Source organism: Chiloscyllium plagiosum, chromosome 9 (genome assembly GCF_004010195.1).
Source record: "Chiloscyllium plagiosum isolate BGI_BamShark_2017 chromosome 9, ASM401019v2, whole genome shotgun sequence".
Classification (NCBI taxonomy): domain Eukaryota; kingdom Metazoa; phylum Chordata; class Chondrichthyes; order Orectolobiformes; family Hemiscylliidae; genus Chiloscyllium; species Chiloscyllium plagiosum.
Window position 1 is genome coordinate 87,027,335 of NC_057718.1, and position 17,881 is coordinate 87,045,215.

General features: G+C 43.2%; 1 protein-coding gene across 1 annotated transcript in view; it reads left to right on the forward strand.

The window, feature by feature from the left end:
- The window catches only part of adgb (androglobin), a 261,632-nt gene that overhangs the window by 58,423 nt on the left and 185,328 nt on the right, over nucleotides 1–17,881 (forward strand). Inside the window, exon 7 of the mRNA XM_043696854.1 lies at nucleotides 11,863–12,002. Coding sequence (XP_043552789.1) covers nucleotides 11,863–12,002 — 140 coding nt within the window. The remainder of the gene's footprint in view (nucleotides 1–11,862; nucleotides 12,003–17,881) is intronic.

A 17,881-nucleotide genomic window follows, 5' to 3' on the forward strand; every position in this document is an offset into this window, starting at 1 on the left:
TCCTCGGTAGAGTGGGAGGGGGAGTTGAAATGTTGGGCCACTGGGCGATTTGGTTGATTGGTGCGTGTGTCTCGGAGATGTTCCCTAAAGCGCTCTGCTTGGAGGCGCCCAGTCTCCCCAATGTAGAGGAGTCCGCATCGGGAGCAACGGATACAATAGCTGATATTAGTGGATGTGCAGGTAAAACTTTGATGGATGTGGAAAGCTCCTTTGGGGCCTTGGATGGAGGTGAGGGAGGAGGTGTGGGCGCAGGTTTTACAGTTCCTGCGGTGGCAGGGGAAAGTGCCAGGATGGGAGGGTGGGTCGTAAGGGGGCGTGGACCTGACCAGGTAGTCACGGAGGGAACGGTCTTTGCGGAAGGCGGAGAGGGGTGGGGAGGGAAATATATCCCTGGTGGTGGGGTCTGTTTGGAGGTGGCCTTCCAAATACATGTACATCCTGTCCCTCAGGATTCCCTCCAACAATTTGCCCACCACTGAGGTAAGGCTCAATGGTCTATAGTTCCCTGGCTTGTCCATACCACCCTTCTTAAATAGTGGCACCATGTCTGCCAACCTCCAGTCTTCCGATACCTCATCTGTGACTACTGATGATACAAATATCTCAGCAAGAGGCCCAGCAATCACTTTTCTAGTTTCCCACAGAGTTCTCGGGTACACCTGATCAGGTCCTGGGGTTTTATCCACCTTTACCCGTTTCAAGACATCCAGCACTTCCTCCTCTGTAATCTGGACATTTCACAAGATGTCACCATCTATTTCCCTAAATTCTATATCTTCCATATCCTTTTTCACTGTAAATACTGATGCAAAATATTAATTTTGTATCTCTCCCACTTTCTGCGGCTCCAAACAAAGGCCGCCTTGCTGATCTTTGAGGGGCCCTATTCTCTCCCTAGTTACCCTTTTGTCCTTAATATATTTGTAAGAACCTTTGGATTCTCCTTAATTCTATTTGCCAAAGCTATCTCATGTCCCCTTTTTGCCCTCCTGATTTCCTCTTAAGTATACTCCTACTTCCTTTATACTTTCTAAGGATTCACTCGATCTATCTGATCTCACCTTTCATATGCTTCCTTCTTTTTCTTAACCAAACCGTCAATTTCTTTAGTCATTTAGCATTCATATCTGGATTACTCCTGGTGCTGCGAGCTGGTGAGAGTAGGATTAGGAGGATAGAGCAGATGAATGGATGGCTGAGGAGCAGGTGTATGGGAGAAGGATTCACATTTTTGGATCATTGGAATTTCTTCTGGGTTAGAACTGACCTGTACAAGAAGGACTGATTGCACCTGAATTGGAAGCGGACTAATATACTGGCAGGGAGATTTCCTCGAGCTGCTCAGGAGGAGCAGCTAGTAAGGGAGGGGGGGTGGGATCCAGGGAGATAATGAGGAAAGAGGTCAATCTGAGGCTGGTACAGTTGAGAAAAGAAGCGAGTCAAACAGTTAGGACAGGCAGGGACAAATCAGAGAACAAGGTAGGACTGATAAATTAAACTGCATTTACTTCATGCAAGAAGCATAACAGGGAAGGCAGATGAATTCAGGGCATGGTTAGGAACATGGGACTAGGATATCATAGCAATTACAGAAACATGGCTCAGGGATGGGCAGGACTGGCAGCTTAATGTTCCAGGATATAAATGCTACAGAAAGGACAGAAAGGGGGGCAAGAGAGGAGGGGGAGTGGCGTTTTTGATAAGGGATAGCATTATAGCTGTACTGAGGGAGGGTAGTCTCAGAAATACATCAGGGAAGTTATTTGGGTTGAACTGAGAAATAAGAAAGAGATGATCACCTTGTTGGGATTGTATTATAGACCCCCTAATAGTCAGCGGGAAACAGAAACAAATTTATAAGGAGATTTCAGTTATCTCTAAGAATAATAGGGTCATTATGATAGGGGATTTTAACTTTCCAAACACAGACTGGGACTGCCATAGTGTTAAGGGTTTAGATGGAGAGAAGTTTGTTAAGTGTGTACAAGAACATTTTCTGATTCAGTAGGTGGATGTACCTACTAGAGAAGGTGCAAAATTTGACCTACTCTTGGGAAATAAGGCAGGGCAGGTGACTGAGGTGTCAGTGAGGGAGCACTTTGGGGCCAGCGACCATAATACTTTTAGCTTTAAAATAGTGATGGAAAAGGATAGACCAGATCTAAAAGTTGTAGTTCTAAATTGGAGAAAGGCCAATTTTGACAGTATTAGGCAAGAACTTCCAAAAGCTGTTTGGGGGCAGATGTCCGCAGGTAAAGGGACGGCTGAATAATGGGTAGCCTTCAGAAATGAGATAACGAGAATCCAGAGACAGTATATTCCTGTTAGGGTGAAAGGAAAGGCTGGTTGATATAGGAGATGCTGGATGACTAAAGAAATTGAGTTAAAAATTGCACAACACCAGGTTACAGTCCAACAGGTTTATTTGGAAGCACTAGCTTTCGGAACGCTGCTCCTTCATCAGGTGGTTGTGGAGTATAATATTGTAGGACACAGAATTTATAGCAAAAGTTTACAGTGTGATGTAACTGAAATTATGTATTGAAAAAGATCTGGATTATTTGTTAAGTCTCTCATCTTTTAGAATGAACATGATGGTTTCAGTTCTTTCATAATGTAATTCACAGAACTTTTTTAAAGTTACATTCTCAAGTTTGTAGATGACGCCAAAATTAGAGGTGTAGTGGACAGCAAAGAGGGTTACCTCAGATTACAACAGGATCTGGACCAGATGGGCCAATGGGCTGAGAAGTGGCAGATGGAGTTTAATTCAGATAAATGCGAGGTGCTGCATTTTGGGAAAGCAAATCTTAGCAGGACTTATACACTTAATGGTAAGGACCTAGGGAGTGTTGCTGAACAAAGAGACATTGGAGTGTAGGTTCATAGCTCCTTGAAAGTGGAGTCGCAGGTGAAGAAGGCGTTTAGTATGCTTTCCTTTATTGGTCAGAATATTGAGTACAGGAGTTGGAGGTCATGTTGCGGCTGTACAGGACATTAGTTAGGCCACTGTTGGAATGTTGCGTGCAATTCTGGTCTCCTTCCTATCGGAAAGATGTTTTGAAACTTGAAAGGGTTCAGAAAAGATTTACAAGGATGTTGCCAGGGTTGGAGGATTTGAGCTACAGGGAGAAGCTGAACGGGCTGGGGCTGTTTTCCCTGGAGCATCGGAGGTGAGGGGTGACCTTATAGAGGTTTACAAAATTATGAGGGGCATGGATAGGATAAATAGACAAAGTCTTTTCCCTGGGGTCGGGGAATCCAGAACTAGAGAACATAGGTTTAGGGTGAGAGGGGAAAAGATATAAAAGAGACCTCAGGGACAACTTTTTCACGCAGAGGATGGTACGTGTATGGAATGAGCTGCCAGAGGATGCGGTGGAGGTGGTACAATTGCAACATTTAAGAGGCATTTGGATGGGTATATGAATAGGAAGGGTTTGGAGGGATATGGGTCGGGTACTGGCAGGTGGGACTAGATTGGGTTGGGATATCTGGTCGGCACGGACGGGTTGGACCGAAGGGTCTGTTTCCATGCCGTACATCTCTATGACTCTAACTAGTGTCATGTCGGCCCAGATTGAAGGTGTTAGCTCCTTATGTGAGGCTGTCTGTGTCACAATGGTCAGACTGATTCTAATCTAAAAAACGGATTTACAGAACCTTACATGGATTCATTCAGCTTTTGGGCAAAATAAAATGTAATTCTGCAAGTACAAATTCACCCCACAAACTTATGTGTGTGTGTGTGTGTGGGCGCATGCATGTGGGTGTGTGTGAGGGCGGGTGTGTTTATGAGTGTCTGTGAGCGTGTGTGTGAGTGTGAGTGTCAAGGTGTATAAGTCTGTGAGAGGGTGCATGTAGGTGTGAGTGTATGTGTAGCCTATGAGAGCTTATGTATGAGAAAGGGTCTGTAGGAGAGTATATGTGTCTGTAGGAGTGTGTGGGGGGGGGAGTATCTGTGTCTGTGAGTGTGTGTCTGTCTGTCTGTGAGTGTGCGTCTGTGTCTGTGTGTGTCTGTGTCTGTATCTGTCTGTGGTGCAGTGGCGTCACCTGAAGTGTGACCTGAACCCAAGGTCTCGGTTGAGGCCATCCCCATGGGTACCGAACTTGGATAGTGAAACCGATCTCTCTCTGTCTCTCACACACACACACACACACACACACACACACACACACGACACACACACACACACACACACACATACGTTCACACATCGATTCCCACACTCACACCCGCTCACAGACTTATGCCCCTTTTCACTCACACATACACACTCTCTCACAGATACTCATAATCATACCTGCCCCCATGCACACACACATATAAGTTTGTGGGGTGAATTTGTACTTGCTGAATTACATTTTATTTTGCTCAAAAACTGCATGAATCCATGTAAGATTCTGTAAGTCTGTTTTTTAGATTAGAATCAGTCTGAACATTGTGGCACAGACTGTTTCACATCGGGCACTCACACCTTCAATGTATTATCTGGGCCGACATGACACCAGTTGTTAACGTTCACTTGAGAATATAACTTTAAAGAAGTTCTGCAAATTACGTATGTAAGAACTGAAAGTAACATGTTCATTCTAAAAGATGAGAGACTCAACAAACAATCCTGGTCTTTTTCAATATATAATTTCGGTTACATCACACTGCAAACTTTTGCCATAAATTCTGTGTCTTACGATCTTATACTCCACAACCACCTGATGAAGGAACAGCGCTCTGAAAGCTAGTGCTTCCAAATAAACCTGTTGGACTATAACCTGGTGTTGTGTGATTTTTAACTTTGTACACCCTGTCCAACACCAGCATCTCTAAATCATAAAGAAATTGAGGGTTTGGTTAAGAAAAAGAAGGAAGCAAATGTCAGGCATAGCCAGGATAGATCGAGTGAATCTTTAGAAGAGCACAAAGGCAGTATACTTGAGAGAAATCAGGAGGGCAAAAATGGCACATGAGGTAGCTTTGTCAAATAGAGTTAAGGAGAATCCAAAAGATTTTTACGAATACATTAAGGACAAAAGGGTAACTAGGGAGAGAATAGGCCCCTCAAAGATCAGCAAGGCGGTCTTTGTGTGGAACCACAGAAGATGGGGAAGATACTAAACGAGTATTTTGCGTTGGTGTTTACTGTGGAAAAGGACATGGAAGATATAGACTGTAGGGAAATAGATAGTGACATCTTGAAAAATGTCCATATTCCAGAGGAGGAAGTGCTAGATGTCTTGAAATGCATAAAAGTGGATAAATCCCCAGGACCTGATCAGGTGTACCCTAGAACTTTGTAGGAAGCTAGGGAATTGATTGCTGGGCCTCTTGCTGAAATATTTGTATCATCGATAGTCACAGGTGAGATGCTGGAAGACTGGAGGAAGGTAGTAAGGACAAGCCAGGGAACTGTAGATTGGTGAACACGTTGTTGGAGGGAATCCTGAGGGACAGGATGTTCATGTATTTAGAAAGGCAAGGACTGATTAGGGATAGTAAACATGGCTTTGTGCATCGGAAATCATGTCTCACAAACTTGATGGAGTTTTTTGAAGAAGTAATAAAGAGGATTGATGAGGCCAGAACAATAGACGTGATCTATATGGACTTCAGTAAGGTTCTCTATGGGAGACTGGTTAGCAAGGTTAGACCTCATGGAATACAGGGAGAACTAGCTATTTGGATACAGAACTGGCTCAAAAGTAGAAGACAGAGGGTGGTGGTGGAGGGTCATTTTTCAGACTGGAGGCCTGTGACCTTTGGAGTGCCACAAGAATCGGTGCTGGGTCCACTACTTTTCATCATTTATGTAAATGATTTGGAGGTGAGCATAAGAGGTACAGTTAGTAAGTTTGCAGATGACACCAAAATTTGAAGTATAGTGGACAGTGAAGAAGGTTACCTCGGATTACAATGGGATCTTGAACAGATGGGCCAATGGACTCAGGATGGAGTTTAATTTAGATCAATGCAAGATGTTGCATTTTGGGGAAGTAAGTCTTAGCAGGACTTATACACTTAATGGTAAGGTCCTCAGGAGCATTGCTGAACAAAGAGACCTTGGAGTGCACGTTCATAGCTCCTTGAAAGTGGAGTCGCAGGTAGATAGGATAGTGAAGAAGGCGTTTAGTATGCTTTCCTTTATTGGTCAGAGTATTGAGTACAGGATTTGGGAGGTCATGTTGCGGCTGTACAGGGCATTGGTTCGGCCACTTTTGGAATATTGCATGCAATTCTGGTCTCCTTCCTATCAATCCTTTCTATCCTTCGAAAGAGTTCAGAAAAGATTTACAAAGATGTTGCCAGTGTTGGAGATTTGAGCTATCAATGAGAAGTTGAATAGGTTGGACTGTTTTCCCTGGAGCGTCGGAGGCTGAGGAGTGACCTTATAGAGGTTTATAAAATCATGACGGGCATGGGTAGGATAAATAGACAAAGTCTTTCTTCTGGGGTGGGGGAGTCTATAACTAGAAGCCATAGATTTAGGATGAGACGGGAAAGATATAAAAGAGACCTAAGGGACAACCTTTTCATGCAGAGGATGGTATGTGTATGGAATGGGCTGCCAGAAGAAGTGTTGGACGCTGGTACAACTGCTACATTTAAAAGGCATCTGGATGGATATATGAATAGGAAGGGTTTGGAGGGATATGGACTGGGGGCTGGCAGGTCAGACTAGATTGAGTTGGGATATCTGGTCAGCGTGGACGAGTTGGACCAAAGGGTCTGTTTCTGTGCTGTACATCTCTATGACTCTAAGAATAAACCTTACTATACAATTTTGTACTGCAAAAAAAAAATCCCATGCAAGGACTGCACAAAACACGACATAGGACAAACAGGAAGACAGCTAACGATCCGCATCCATGAACACCAACTAGCCACAAATCGACATGACCAGCTATCCTTAGTAGCCACACACGCAGATGACAAGCAACATGAATTCGACTAGAGCAACACTACTATTATAGGACAAGCCAAACAGAGAACAGCCAGGGAATTCCTAGAAGCATGGCACTCATCCACAGATTCAATCAATAAGCACATCGACCTGGACCCAACATACCGGCCACTGCGACAGACAGCTGGAACTAACAATCGGAAGCGACAGATTCAAACCACTACAAATGCCGGAGGAAAGATCACAGAAGCGCTTCACAGGAGGCTCCCAAGCACTGAGGATGTCACCTAGACAGGGGACGAAACATCTGCAGCACAAATTCCCAGCTCGGCGAACAGGACCACAACGAGCACCCGAGCTACAAATCTTCTCACAAACTTTGAATTTCGTCATTTTATCTTGTAATTACTTAAATTTTAAACTTTGTTTTAGTTTTTCCTTCCACCCAAAAGTTCTCTTCTACTTAACAGAGTCTTGAGGGTTCATTCACCTCTCCTGGATCCAATCAAATCTGTCTCGCAGTTCACCAGAATTCACTTTAACTTCTCCTCAGTGTTCCAGCTTCAAGGCCTCATTTGTATAACATCCCCAGCTAACACATGAGGCCTGCTTCCCACTGGTTGATAATTTTAAAAATCAGAAACACCCTTGGTTTCTGATAGTCCTCTGCTTTTGGATCCAGTGCTTAAACATCTCTGACTGCTGGCAGGCATCTCTCTTTGGGCCCCAATGATTTCCAAACACAAATTGCCAACTTCCATCATAGGGTGGAATTATTGTAGGTTGTAGTTTTCCTTCCTAACTGCAAGCTAGGCAAATCTTCCAGCCATGTTTACCATCAAAAATTCTATGTCTTCAAACTGAAAATGAGTTCCTACCCACATTCCATGTGGTTAATGATAACATTTTCATTTCCTCTGCTTGATGTGCAAACTTGTCTTACATTTATTTCTGTTTTTTTGACTCCCAGTGACATGCACACGACGCAAGACCAAAGCTGCAATTGTCTGTGTCCGTGATATTCATGGATTTATCAGTTTTGTTTTTATATTAATTTGTGGGATGTGGGCTTCACTGGCTGGCCAGCGTCTATTGCCCATCCCTGTTGCCCTTGAGAAGCTGGTGGTGAGCTGCCTTCTTGAACCACTGCAGTCCACCTGCTGAGGGTTGACCCACAACACCATTAGGGATGGAATTCCAGGAATTTGACCCAGTGACAATGAAGGAATAACGATATAGTTCCAAGTCAGGATGGTGAGTGGCTTAGAGAGGAACTTGAAGGTGTGCTTTTCCCATATATCTGCTGCCCATATCCTTCTAGATGGAAGTGGTTGTGGGTTTGGAAGGTGCCATCATTGGATTTTTGGTGAATTTCTGTAGTGCAACTTGTAGATAGCACACACTGCTGCTACTAAGCATCGGTGGTGGAAGGAGTGGATGCTTGTGCATGTGGTGCCAATCAAGTGGACTGCTTTGTCCTGGATGGTGTCAAGCTTCTTGTGTGCTGTTGGGGCTGCACTCATCCAGGCAAGTGGGGAGTATTCCATCACACTCCTGACTTATGCCTTGTAGGTGGTAGGCAGAGTTTGAGGAGTCAGGAGGTGAGTTACTCACCTCAGTATTTCTAGCTTCTGACCTGCTCTTGTAGCCACTGTGTTTATATGGTGAGTCCAGTTGAGTTTCTGGTCAATGGTGACCCTCAGAATGTTGATCGTGGGGGATTCAGTGATGGTAATAACATTGAATGTCCATGGGCAGTGGTTAAATTGTCTCTTATTGGAGATGGTCACAGCCTGGCACTTGTATGGCACAAATGTTACTTGCCACTAATCAGCCCAAGCCTGGATATTGTCCAGATCTTATATTTGGATATGGACTGCTTCAGCATCTGCAGAGTCGCAAATGGTGCTGAACATTGTGCAATCATTGGTGAACATCCCCACTTCAGACCTTGTCATAGAGGGAAGGACATTGGTGAAGTAGCTGAAGATGGTTGGGTCTAGGACACTACTCTGACAAACTCCTGCAGAGATGTCTTGGAGCTGAGATGACTCAACTCCAAAACCACGCCATGTTGCTATATGTCACGTATGACTTCAGCCATTGGAGAGTTTGTCCCCGATACCCATTAATTCCAGTTTTGCTAGGCCTCGTTGATGCCAAATTTGGTTGAATGCAGCCTTGATGTCAAGGCCTGTAACTCTCACTTTACCTCTGGAATTCAGCTCCTTTGTCCATGTTTGAACCAAGGCAGTAGTGAGGTCAGGAGCTGAATGGCCCTGGTGGAATCCAAACTGGGCATCACTGAGCAGGTTATTGATGAGCAGGTGCTGCTTGACAGCACTGCTGATGACACTTTCCATCACTTCACTGATGTTTGAAAGTAGACTGATGGGACAGTAATTGGCAGGGTTGGATTTGTCCTGCTTTTTATGTACAGGACATACCTGGGCAATTTTCCACATTGTTCAGTAGATGCCAGTATTGTAACAGTATTGGAACAGCTTGGCTAGAGAAATGGCAAATTCTGGAGCACAAGTCTTCAGTACTATTCAGTACTGTTGCCAAAATGTTATCAGGGCCCCGAGCCTTTGCAGTATCCTTGTCACCAACTGTTTCTTGATAACGTGTGGTGTGAATTGAACTGGCTGAAGACTGGTACCTGTAACGCTAGAGACCGCTGGAGGAGGCCGAGACGAATCATTCACTCGACACTTCTGGCTGAAGATTATTGCAAAAGCTTCAGCCTTTTCTTTTGCACTGACGTGCTGGAGTCTTCCATCATTGAAGATGTGGATATTTGTGGCACCTCCTCCTCCAGTGAGTTGTTTAATTGATCACCACCATTCACAACTGGATGTGGCAGGACTGCAGAGCTTAGATCTAATTCATTGATTGTGAGACCACTTAGCTCTGTCTATCACTTGCTGCTTATGCTGTTTGGCATGCAAGTAGTCCTGTTTTGTGCTTTCACCCGATTTATATATCATCTTCAGATATGCCTGGTGCTGCTCCTGGTGCCCACCTCTCTCTCCATTGAACTAGGGTTGAACCCTGGCTTGATGGTAATGGTTGAATGGAGGATATGCCGGGTCATGAGGTTACAGATTGTGCTGGACTGCAATTCAGTTGATGTTGATGGCCCACAGTACATCATGAGCTGTTCAATCTATTTGAAGTCTGTCCCATTTAGCACAATGGTAGTACCACAAAACACAATAGAAATTATTCTTAATGTGAGGGCAGGACTTCATCTCCAGAAGGACTGTGTGGTGGTTGCACTTACCGATACTATCACGGACAGATGCATATGCAGCCATCAGATTGGTAAGGATGAGGTCAAGTATATTTTTCCTATTTGTTAATTCCACTACCATCTGCCAAAGACTCAGTCTGGCAGCTATGTCTTTAGGACTTTACCATCTTGATCTGTAGTGCTGCTGCCTTGCCATTCTTGGTGGTAGTCATTCAAATACCCCACCCAGAGTACATTTATTGCACTTGCCATCCTTGCTTCCTTTAAGCATTGTTCAACATGGAGGAGTTCCAATTCATCACCTAAGGGAGAATGGTACATGGTAATCAGCAGGAGGTTTCCTTGCCCATGTTTAACCTGAAGCCATGAGACTTTATGGAGTCCGGAGTCAGTGATGAAAACTCCCAGTGCAACTCCCCCATAACTGTATACCAATGTGCCATCACCTCTGCTAGGTCTGTCCTGCCAGTGGTACCAGACATATCCAAGGATGGTGATAGTGGTGTCTGGGACAACTTTGGCACTAGTCCTCAGATGTTAGTGAGGAGGACTTTGCAAGGTCGTCAGGGCTGTTTCTGCCACAGTCTTATCCAGTGCCTAGGTCAATGCCAGGTGATCTGTCCAGTTTCATTTCTTTGAGACTTTGCAGTGATTGGTACAACTGAATGGCTTGTTAGGCCATTTCAGAGGGCAGTTGGGAGTCAACCACATTGCTCTGGATCTGGAGACACATGTAAGGATGGCAGATTTCCCTGAAGGACATTAATGTTAGTAAACTAATACTCAACACTGGAGCCCCTCTGGGGTGCGTACTCAGCTCCTTACTGTACTCACTGTATATCCATGACTGCATTGCTAAATACGAGACTAACACCATTCACAAGTTCGCTGATGACACCACCATAGTCAGTCGAATCTGATATTCCATGAATGGATTAACATAAATTAAAATACTTTACACAATCACCCAAATTGACTTTTCTCATTTTAGTCTACCTGTAAAAATACAGAAAAATTAAAAGACCCAGTCTCTACAAAATTAGAAAGAAAAAAAGTTTTTTTTAGTAAAAGTGACTATAAAAGATTGTCATTAAAATCCAACTGGTTTGTTCATGAATTTTTTGGGAAGGAGGTCTGCCGCTCTTATCTAACCATAAAGCAACTTGATTGCTTCTTAATTTGCCTTCCAAACTTAAGGCACACAGTTGTACCAATTTTTAGCTCACTACTAAGAGCAACATAATATGTATTAAATACAGCCATTGCCAGTAACACTCACTTCTGGAGAGTATTTTTATTAAAACACAGAGGGAGGGAGAGTCAGTCACAGATTGTTCTGATGCACCATGATGGCAGGCTCACAGTGGTAGTAGATTTATTTCCTGTTTCTATGACTGCATGTAATGGAATAAGTGGCAAGAATTAAAAGCAAAAAGAATGTGGTCAAATGATTAATCCTCTTTGTACTGAGTGCCAAAGAAGATTAGTTACCAATACTTGGTTGCATCTATCAGATTGAATACCGCCGTGTGATTTGTAGTCACAGTGCCTCATCCTATTCATTAAAGGAATCACTGGTGTCAATCAGCTGTGGGTCTCATGCACAGCAGGCATGCTACAATATGTTGTGATGAATTGCATTGGTGTAGTGGACTCATCTGTTAACTATATTTCCAGTTGACTGTAGGTCTTCCTCTCTCCTCTCAGGGGTGTTGGCGCAAGATCACAGTGGATGATACTATGCCCTTCGACAAAAATGATAAACTGCTGCTTCCATCTTCAACCTGCCTGGGCGAGCTTTGGCCAATGTTGCTGTCGAAAGCTCTCATAAAGCTTGCAAGCATTGAGTATGTTAAAACCATTTCTTTGAGGATGGTTATTAATAATAAGTTCAGCATTTTAATTCTTAAAACTTGTGTGTACTATCACAAAAATGTCTCTCCCTACCTTCCAAATTGCACTGAAGTGAAATCTGCAACCTACTGTACATTCTATAATCATTAAAGATGGAATTTTCTATCACATACATTCCACTTAGAATCATAGAATCAAAAGCACAAAAGGAAGACACTCAGCTCATTGTACCTGTACTGGCTCTTTGATAGAGCTATTTGATTAATCCCATTTTCATCTTCTTTCCCCGAAGCCTTGTTTTTTTTTGTCAGGTATTTAACCAATTCCCTTTTGAAAATGCCTGTTGAGTCTGCAACATCTTCCTTCTTCGGCATTGCATGATACACAAAGTAACTCTTCTTCATTCCCTTGTTGCCATTTTTTCAAATTTTTAAATCTGTGACTCTCCTGACATTTACTCAGTCAGCTGGGGATTTGGTTCTGGAGTGAGGTGGGGGGAGGGTAGATTTGGAAACTAGTGAAGTAGGACGAAAGGTCGACACAACATTGAGGGTCGAAGGGCCTGTACTGTGCTGTACTGTTCTATGAAATCTGGGGACACCTGGGATGTCCTGGAGAGGAATTGATCCTCCTGGGAGCAGGCATGGTGGAGACAGAGGAATGGGGATTAAGGGATTGAGTTTTTACGGCAGTAGGGGGAGTAGGAGGAGGTGTAGTCAAGGTAGCTGTGAAAGTTGATGGGTTTAAAGTAGATGTCCGTGTTGAGTCGGTTGCCAAAGATGGAGTCGGAGAGGTCCAGGAAGGGGAGGGAAGTGTCGGAGATGGTCCATGTGAACTTGAAGTCAGGGTGGAAATGTTGGTGAAGTTGATGAACTGATCAACCTCCTCGTGGGAGCATGGGGTGGTGCTGATACAGTCATCAGTGTGGCAGAGGAAAAGGTGGGGGGTGGTGCCGGTGTAACCATGGAAGATGGACAGTTCCACATATCCTGCAAAAGAGGCAGGCATAGCTGAGACCCATATACGTGACCATGTCTACCTCTCTGGTCTAGGAAGTGGGAGGATTCGAAGGCGAAGTTGTTGAGGGTGAGGACAAGTTCTGCCAATTGAATGAGTGTGTCAGTGGAGGGGAACTAGTTAGGATGGCAGGAGAGGTAGAGATGGAGGGGTTGTAGGCCTTTACAATGGGGAATGGATGTGTATAGGGACTGGATGTCCACGATGAAAATGAGGACCTAGGGGCTGGGAAATCGAAAGTCATAGAGAAGGTGGAGGATATGGGTGGCGTCCTGAACATATGTGGGAGTTCCTGAACCAAGGGGGACAGGACGGTGTCAAGATATGAGGAGATGAATTCAGTGGGGCAGGAGCAAGCGGAGACGATAGGTCAAGCGGGGCAGTCAGGTTTGCGGATTTTGAATAAGAGGTAAAACTCAGCCGTGCGGGATTGGGGAATTATGAGGTTGGAGGTTGTTAATGGGAGATTCCCTGAGGTGATGAGGTTGTGGATGTTTAGGTGATGATGGTCTGGTGATGGCAGGTGGGGTAATGGTCCATGGGGTAAAAGGAGGAGGTGTCCATGAATTGGCATCTGGCTTTGGTGAGATGGAGGTCAGTGCATCATACTACCACTGCACCACCCCTGCCCCCACCCCTTGTCAGCTGGTTTGATGGTGAGGTCCATCTACCAAAGTGCATCATCTTATATTTATCAGGGTTAAACAACTATCTGCCACTGCGCTGCCCATCTGACCAAACCATTTATATCCTCCCATAACCTAACACTTCACTCTTCACTGTCAACCATCCAGTGAATCTTTGTGTCATCTGGAGACTTACATATTATCCCCACGACATTCTCATCTGCATCACTTATTAATGTCACAAACACTAAGGGTCCAAGCAGTGATCATTGTGGTACGCTGCTGCATGCAGGGGTCCAGTCACAAAAACAATCTTCTCCCACCATCCTCTGCCTCTTATCACTAAGCCAATTTTAGATCAACAATTTACCTGGATCCCATGAGCTTTTATTTTTATCAGTTTCCCATGCTAAACTTTGTCAAAGGCCTTGCTGAAATCCATATAAATAACATCTACTGCCCTAGCCTCGTCCAAACACTTGGTCACCTCCTCAAAAGATTCCACCAGATTTGTTAGGCATGACCTCCCTCTGCTGGTAATGCTGACTGACCTTGTTCAACTCTTGCCTCTCTAAATGGAGATTTTTTTTTCATCCACTATTTTCTTCAAAAGTTTCCTTACCACTAATGTTAGATTCATTGGAATATAGTTCCCTGGTCTATCTCTATCATCTTTCTTGTAAATTGGAATCACATTAGATGTCCTGCATTCCTCTGTCACCTCCCCGTGGCTAAAGATGATTTAAAATGTGGGTCAAGCCTCGATATTTCCATAATTTTAGTATAATTTTAATTTAATTGCCTTTATAATATCATGTCTATCAATTTTCTGTTTCCTGCTGAATTTGTTTAGGCGGAAGTGGGTCCTGCAGATGCTGGAGATTAGAGTCAAGATTAGAGTGGTACTGGAAAAGCACAGCAGGTCAGGCAGCATCCGAGGAGCAGGAAAATCGATGTTTGGGAAAAGCCCTTCATCAGGAATTCCTGATGCCAGGAACGTCGATTTTTCTGCTCCTCGGATGCTGCCTGACCTGCTGTGTTTTTCCAGCACCACTCTAACACAGAATTTGTTTGTCTCTTTGTGTCAGAGCATGATCATTATATTCTTACATATCTTAACCTGATTGCTTAGTCTATGTGTTAATTTTGTCATGTACGTTGCAGTGCAATTCAGTCTTTGAGCTGCAAATGTGTTTTTTGAATACAATGTCATGCTATTAAAGCGTTTGCAATTCTCAAGAATATAATCCCAATTTCTCTAGTATCACTACACAACTGAAGTTGCCATTCACTATTGATGTTTTAGTACACCTCTTCAGCATCCTCTCCAAGGCCACTTCCTTAAATGTGGCGTCCATATTTGATTTATAGGTCAGCCAGTAGGCAGCGTGGTAGGACAGTGCATTGACACATCATATTACAGCATTATCTGTTATCTGTTTGTGGGCGGCACGGTGGCACAGTGGTTAGCACTGCTGCCTCACAGCGCCAGAGACCCGGGTTCAATTCCCGCCTCAGGCGACTGACTGTGTGGAGTTTGCACGTTCTCCCCGTGTCTGCGTGGGTTTCCTCCCACAGTCCAAAGATGTGCAGGGTCAGGTGAATTGGCCATACTAAATTGCCCGTAGTGTTAGGTAAGGGATAAATGTAGGGGTATGGGTGGGTTTCGCTTCGGTGGGTCGGTGTGGACTTGTTGGGCCGAAGGGCCTGTTTCCACACTGTAATCTAATCTAAATCTAATGTAATCTAATCAATATCTGTTGGTAGCATTTACAGCCAGCGTGTCTATTGAAATACCACCACCCACATTTTAACACTATCTGGATCCTGAAGGTATTGGATTTTCCTGCAAGGGATGCAGCAGAGTCAGAAGTGTGCAGTACGTGGCTACAGCAAACATTACTCATGCAGTGGCCCTACTCCCAGAAAAAAATTACTGTAGGTCTGAGGAGCCAGTCACAGTTTCCAAAAATACATTTCTGCTCTTCACAATTAATACTTCTAGGCCTTGTTTTGTAAAAGACTTCCGTATTGCAAGAATGATCTAGTAACCTACTCTGTAAAACAGTTACAAGGTTAACAGAGCTGAAAGTGTATAAGACTGAACAGGTTGTTGTTCGTTTATCTTAGAAAAGAGAAAACTAAGAGATCACCTGATAGAGATTTCTAGAATTTTGAACATCTTGAGAACAAACTTTAATAACATTCTGGCCAGATAGTGTCAGCAAAACTAAACACAATGCCCCTGACAGACTTTCCAAACCCTGCAGGCTGCTAAATCCCATGGTCTGTCCATCATAGTTGTCTCAGAGTAAAATGACACGGTTATCTGCTGCTTCTTGACAAGGAGATTTGACACGAAATAGATTCACTAGCTAAAGCAACCTTAAGCAGCGCCTTCAGTTTGTTATTTTGAACAGACATCAAAATGTATTGTTTCAAGTTTAGGATCTTATGCTGTATATTATGTAAAATATATTACATCCTGGTTATTCATGTAAGTGGTCCAAATATTCTAGATTCAACCATGCACTCATTCTGCCCAATGTCTCTCTATGGAATAGTATACTCTGGGGTGTCACAATTCAAGCTAAATTGTTAAGAAATGTCTGAGAAAAAGATTTAACTTTAATAAAAACTGAGCAAGTAAATCCCATTCCAGGGCAACGGCACCTTGATCTGACACACTGAACTGAGCCAGAGTTGGAAAAGGGTATTGAACATTGTTGCATCCAATTAGTTACATCACAATTCAGCAACTTCGCAAACTAATAATTTTGCTTAGACCTTACTTTATTTTCAGACATTTTGAATTCCACACAGAGCTTGAGGCAAGTGGGAAACATTAATTGTATTAAGATGTAAATAAATCACAGCTTTAGTACAGTGATGATATCCTTGCATCTAAGTCAGAAGTTGAGTTCAAGTTGCATTGGAGAGTCTTGAGCACAGAATAAAGGCTAACAATGTAGTATAGTCCCTGGGGAGTACTGCTCTTCTGCAGCTGCTGTCTTTTGACTGAGACATTAAACCAAGACCCTGACTGATCTCTCAGATGGATGTAAATCGTCACATGATTAAAAACCTATTCCTACTTAGGAACTTGCTGAACAACTTCTATGACTAACATGCCTTTTAAAAAATGTTGTGAAAAATGTTCTAATCACTAAATTTAGTGGTGATTTAATTGGCAGCCCTCGCAATAATACAAGATATTGAATGTGCTACATTTCTGCACATTGGTGAGTCATTGTGTTTGTCAAAGTAGAATAACTTATACTTACCTTCCTTGTTCTCCCTGTGACCATGGTGAAAAAGTACCCTTGTTTTTTCTATTTATAAAACTAAACAACTGTCATTGTCTCTGATTGGTAGAAAAAAACTCGATGTTCATAATTAAGAAGCAGGGTCTACTCTCCACTCCTCCACCTCTGGTCTCATGTAATATCCCTCCCTTTGTCGCAATTATGCTTTCAGCCACCTGGGTTCTACACACTGAAAGTTCTTCTGTATACTTTGCATGCTGCACATGTCCATCTCTCTTGAAAACCTATTACTTTCACCACTCCTTAGAAATTATTTTCCTTGGCATGTTGTTTAATGTTGACTCTACCCCTGCAAAATCCCTTGAGATATTGGTCTATGTCAAAGAAGCTCCTTTAAAGCAAATTGCATTTGAGGAAACAGCATTAAAACCTAGCTAATTAGTATTTTTAGATAGTCGCTTGACTACACTTTAAATTAAAACACTTTTTTTTCACTTCCTAAAAATATACATAATTGCATTAATGAAAGTGTAAATAACAGAATATAGGAAGTAGGGGCTCACCTCCAAAGAACACAAGACAAAAATAATCACATCACAAGTTAAAAAAGGAACAAGAAAGTTGAAAACTATTAAACATAACATAAGATGAAAAGAAAACAACTTACATTTATAGAGTCACACAGCATGAAAACAGACCCTTCGGCCCAACTTGTCTGCACCAACCAGACATCCTAATCTGACCTAGTCCTATTTGCCAGCATTTGGCCCAAATCCCTCTAAACCCTTCCTATTCATATATCCATCCAAATACCTTTTAAGTGTTGTAATTGTACCCACCTCCATCACTTCCTCTAGTAGCTTGTTCCATTCACGTGCCATCCTCTGCGAGAAAAAGTTATCCCTCAGGTCCTTTTTAAATCTTTCCCCTCTCACCTTAAACCTATGACCTCTAGTTTTGGAC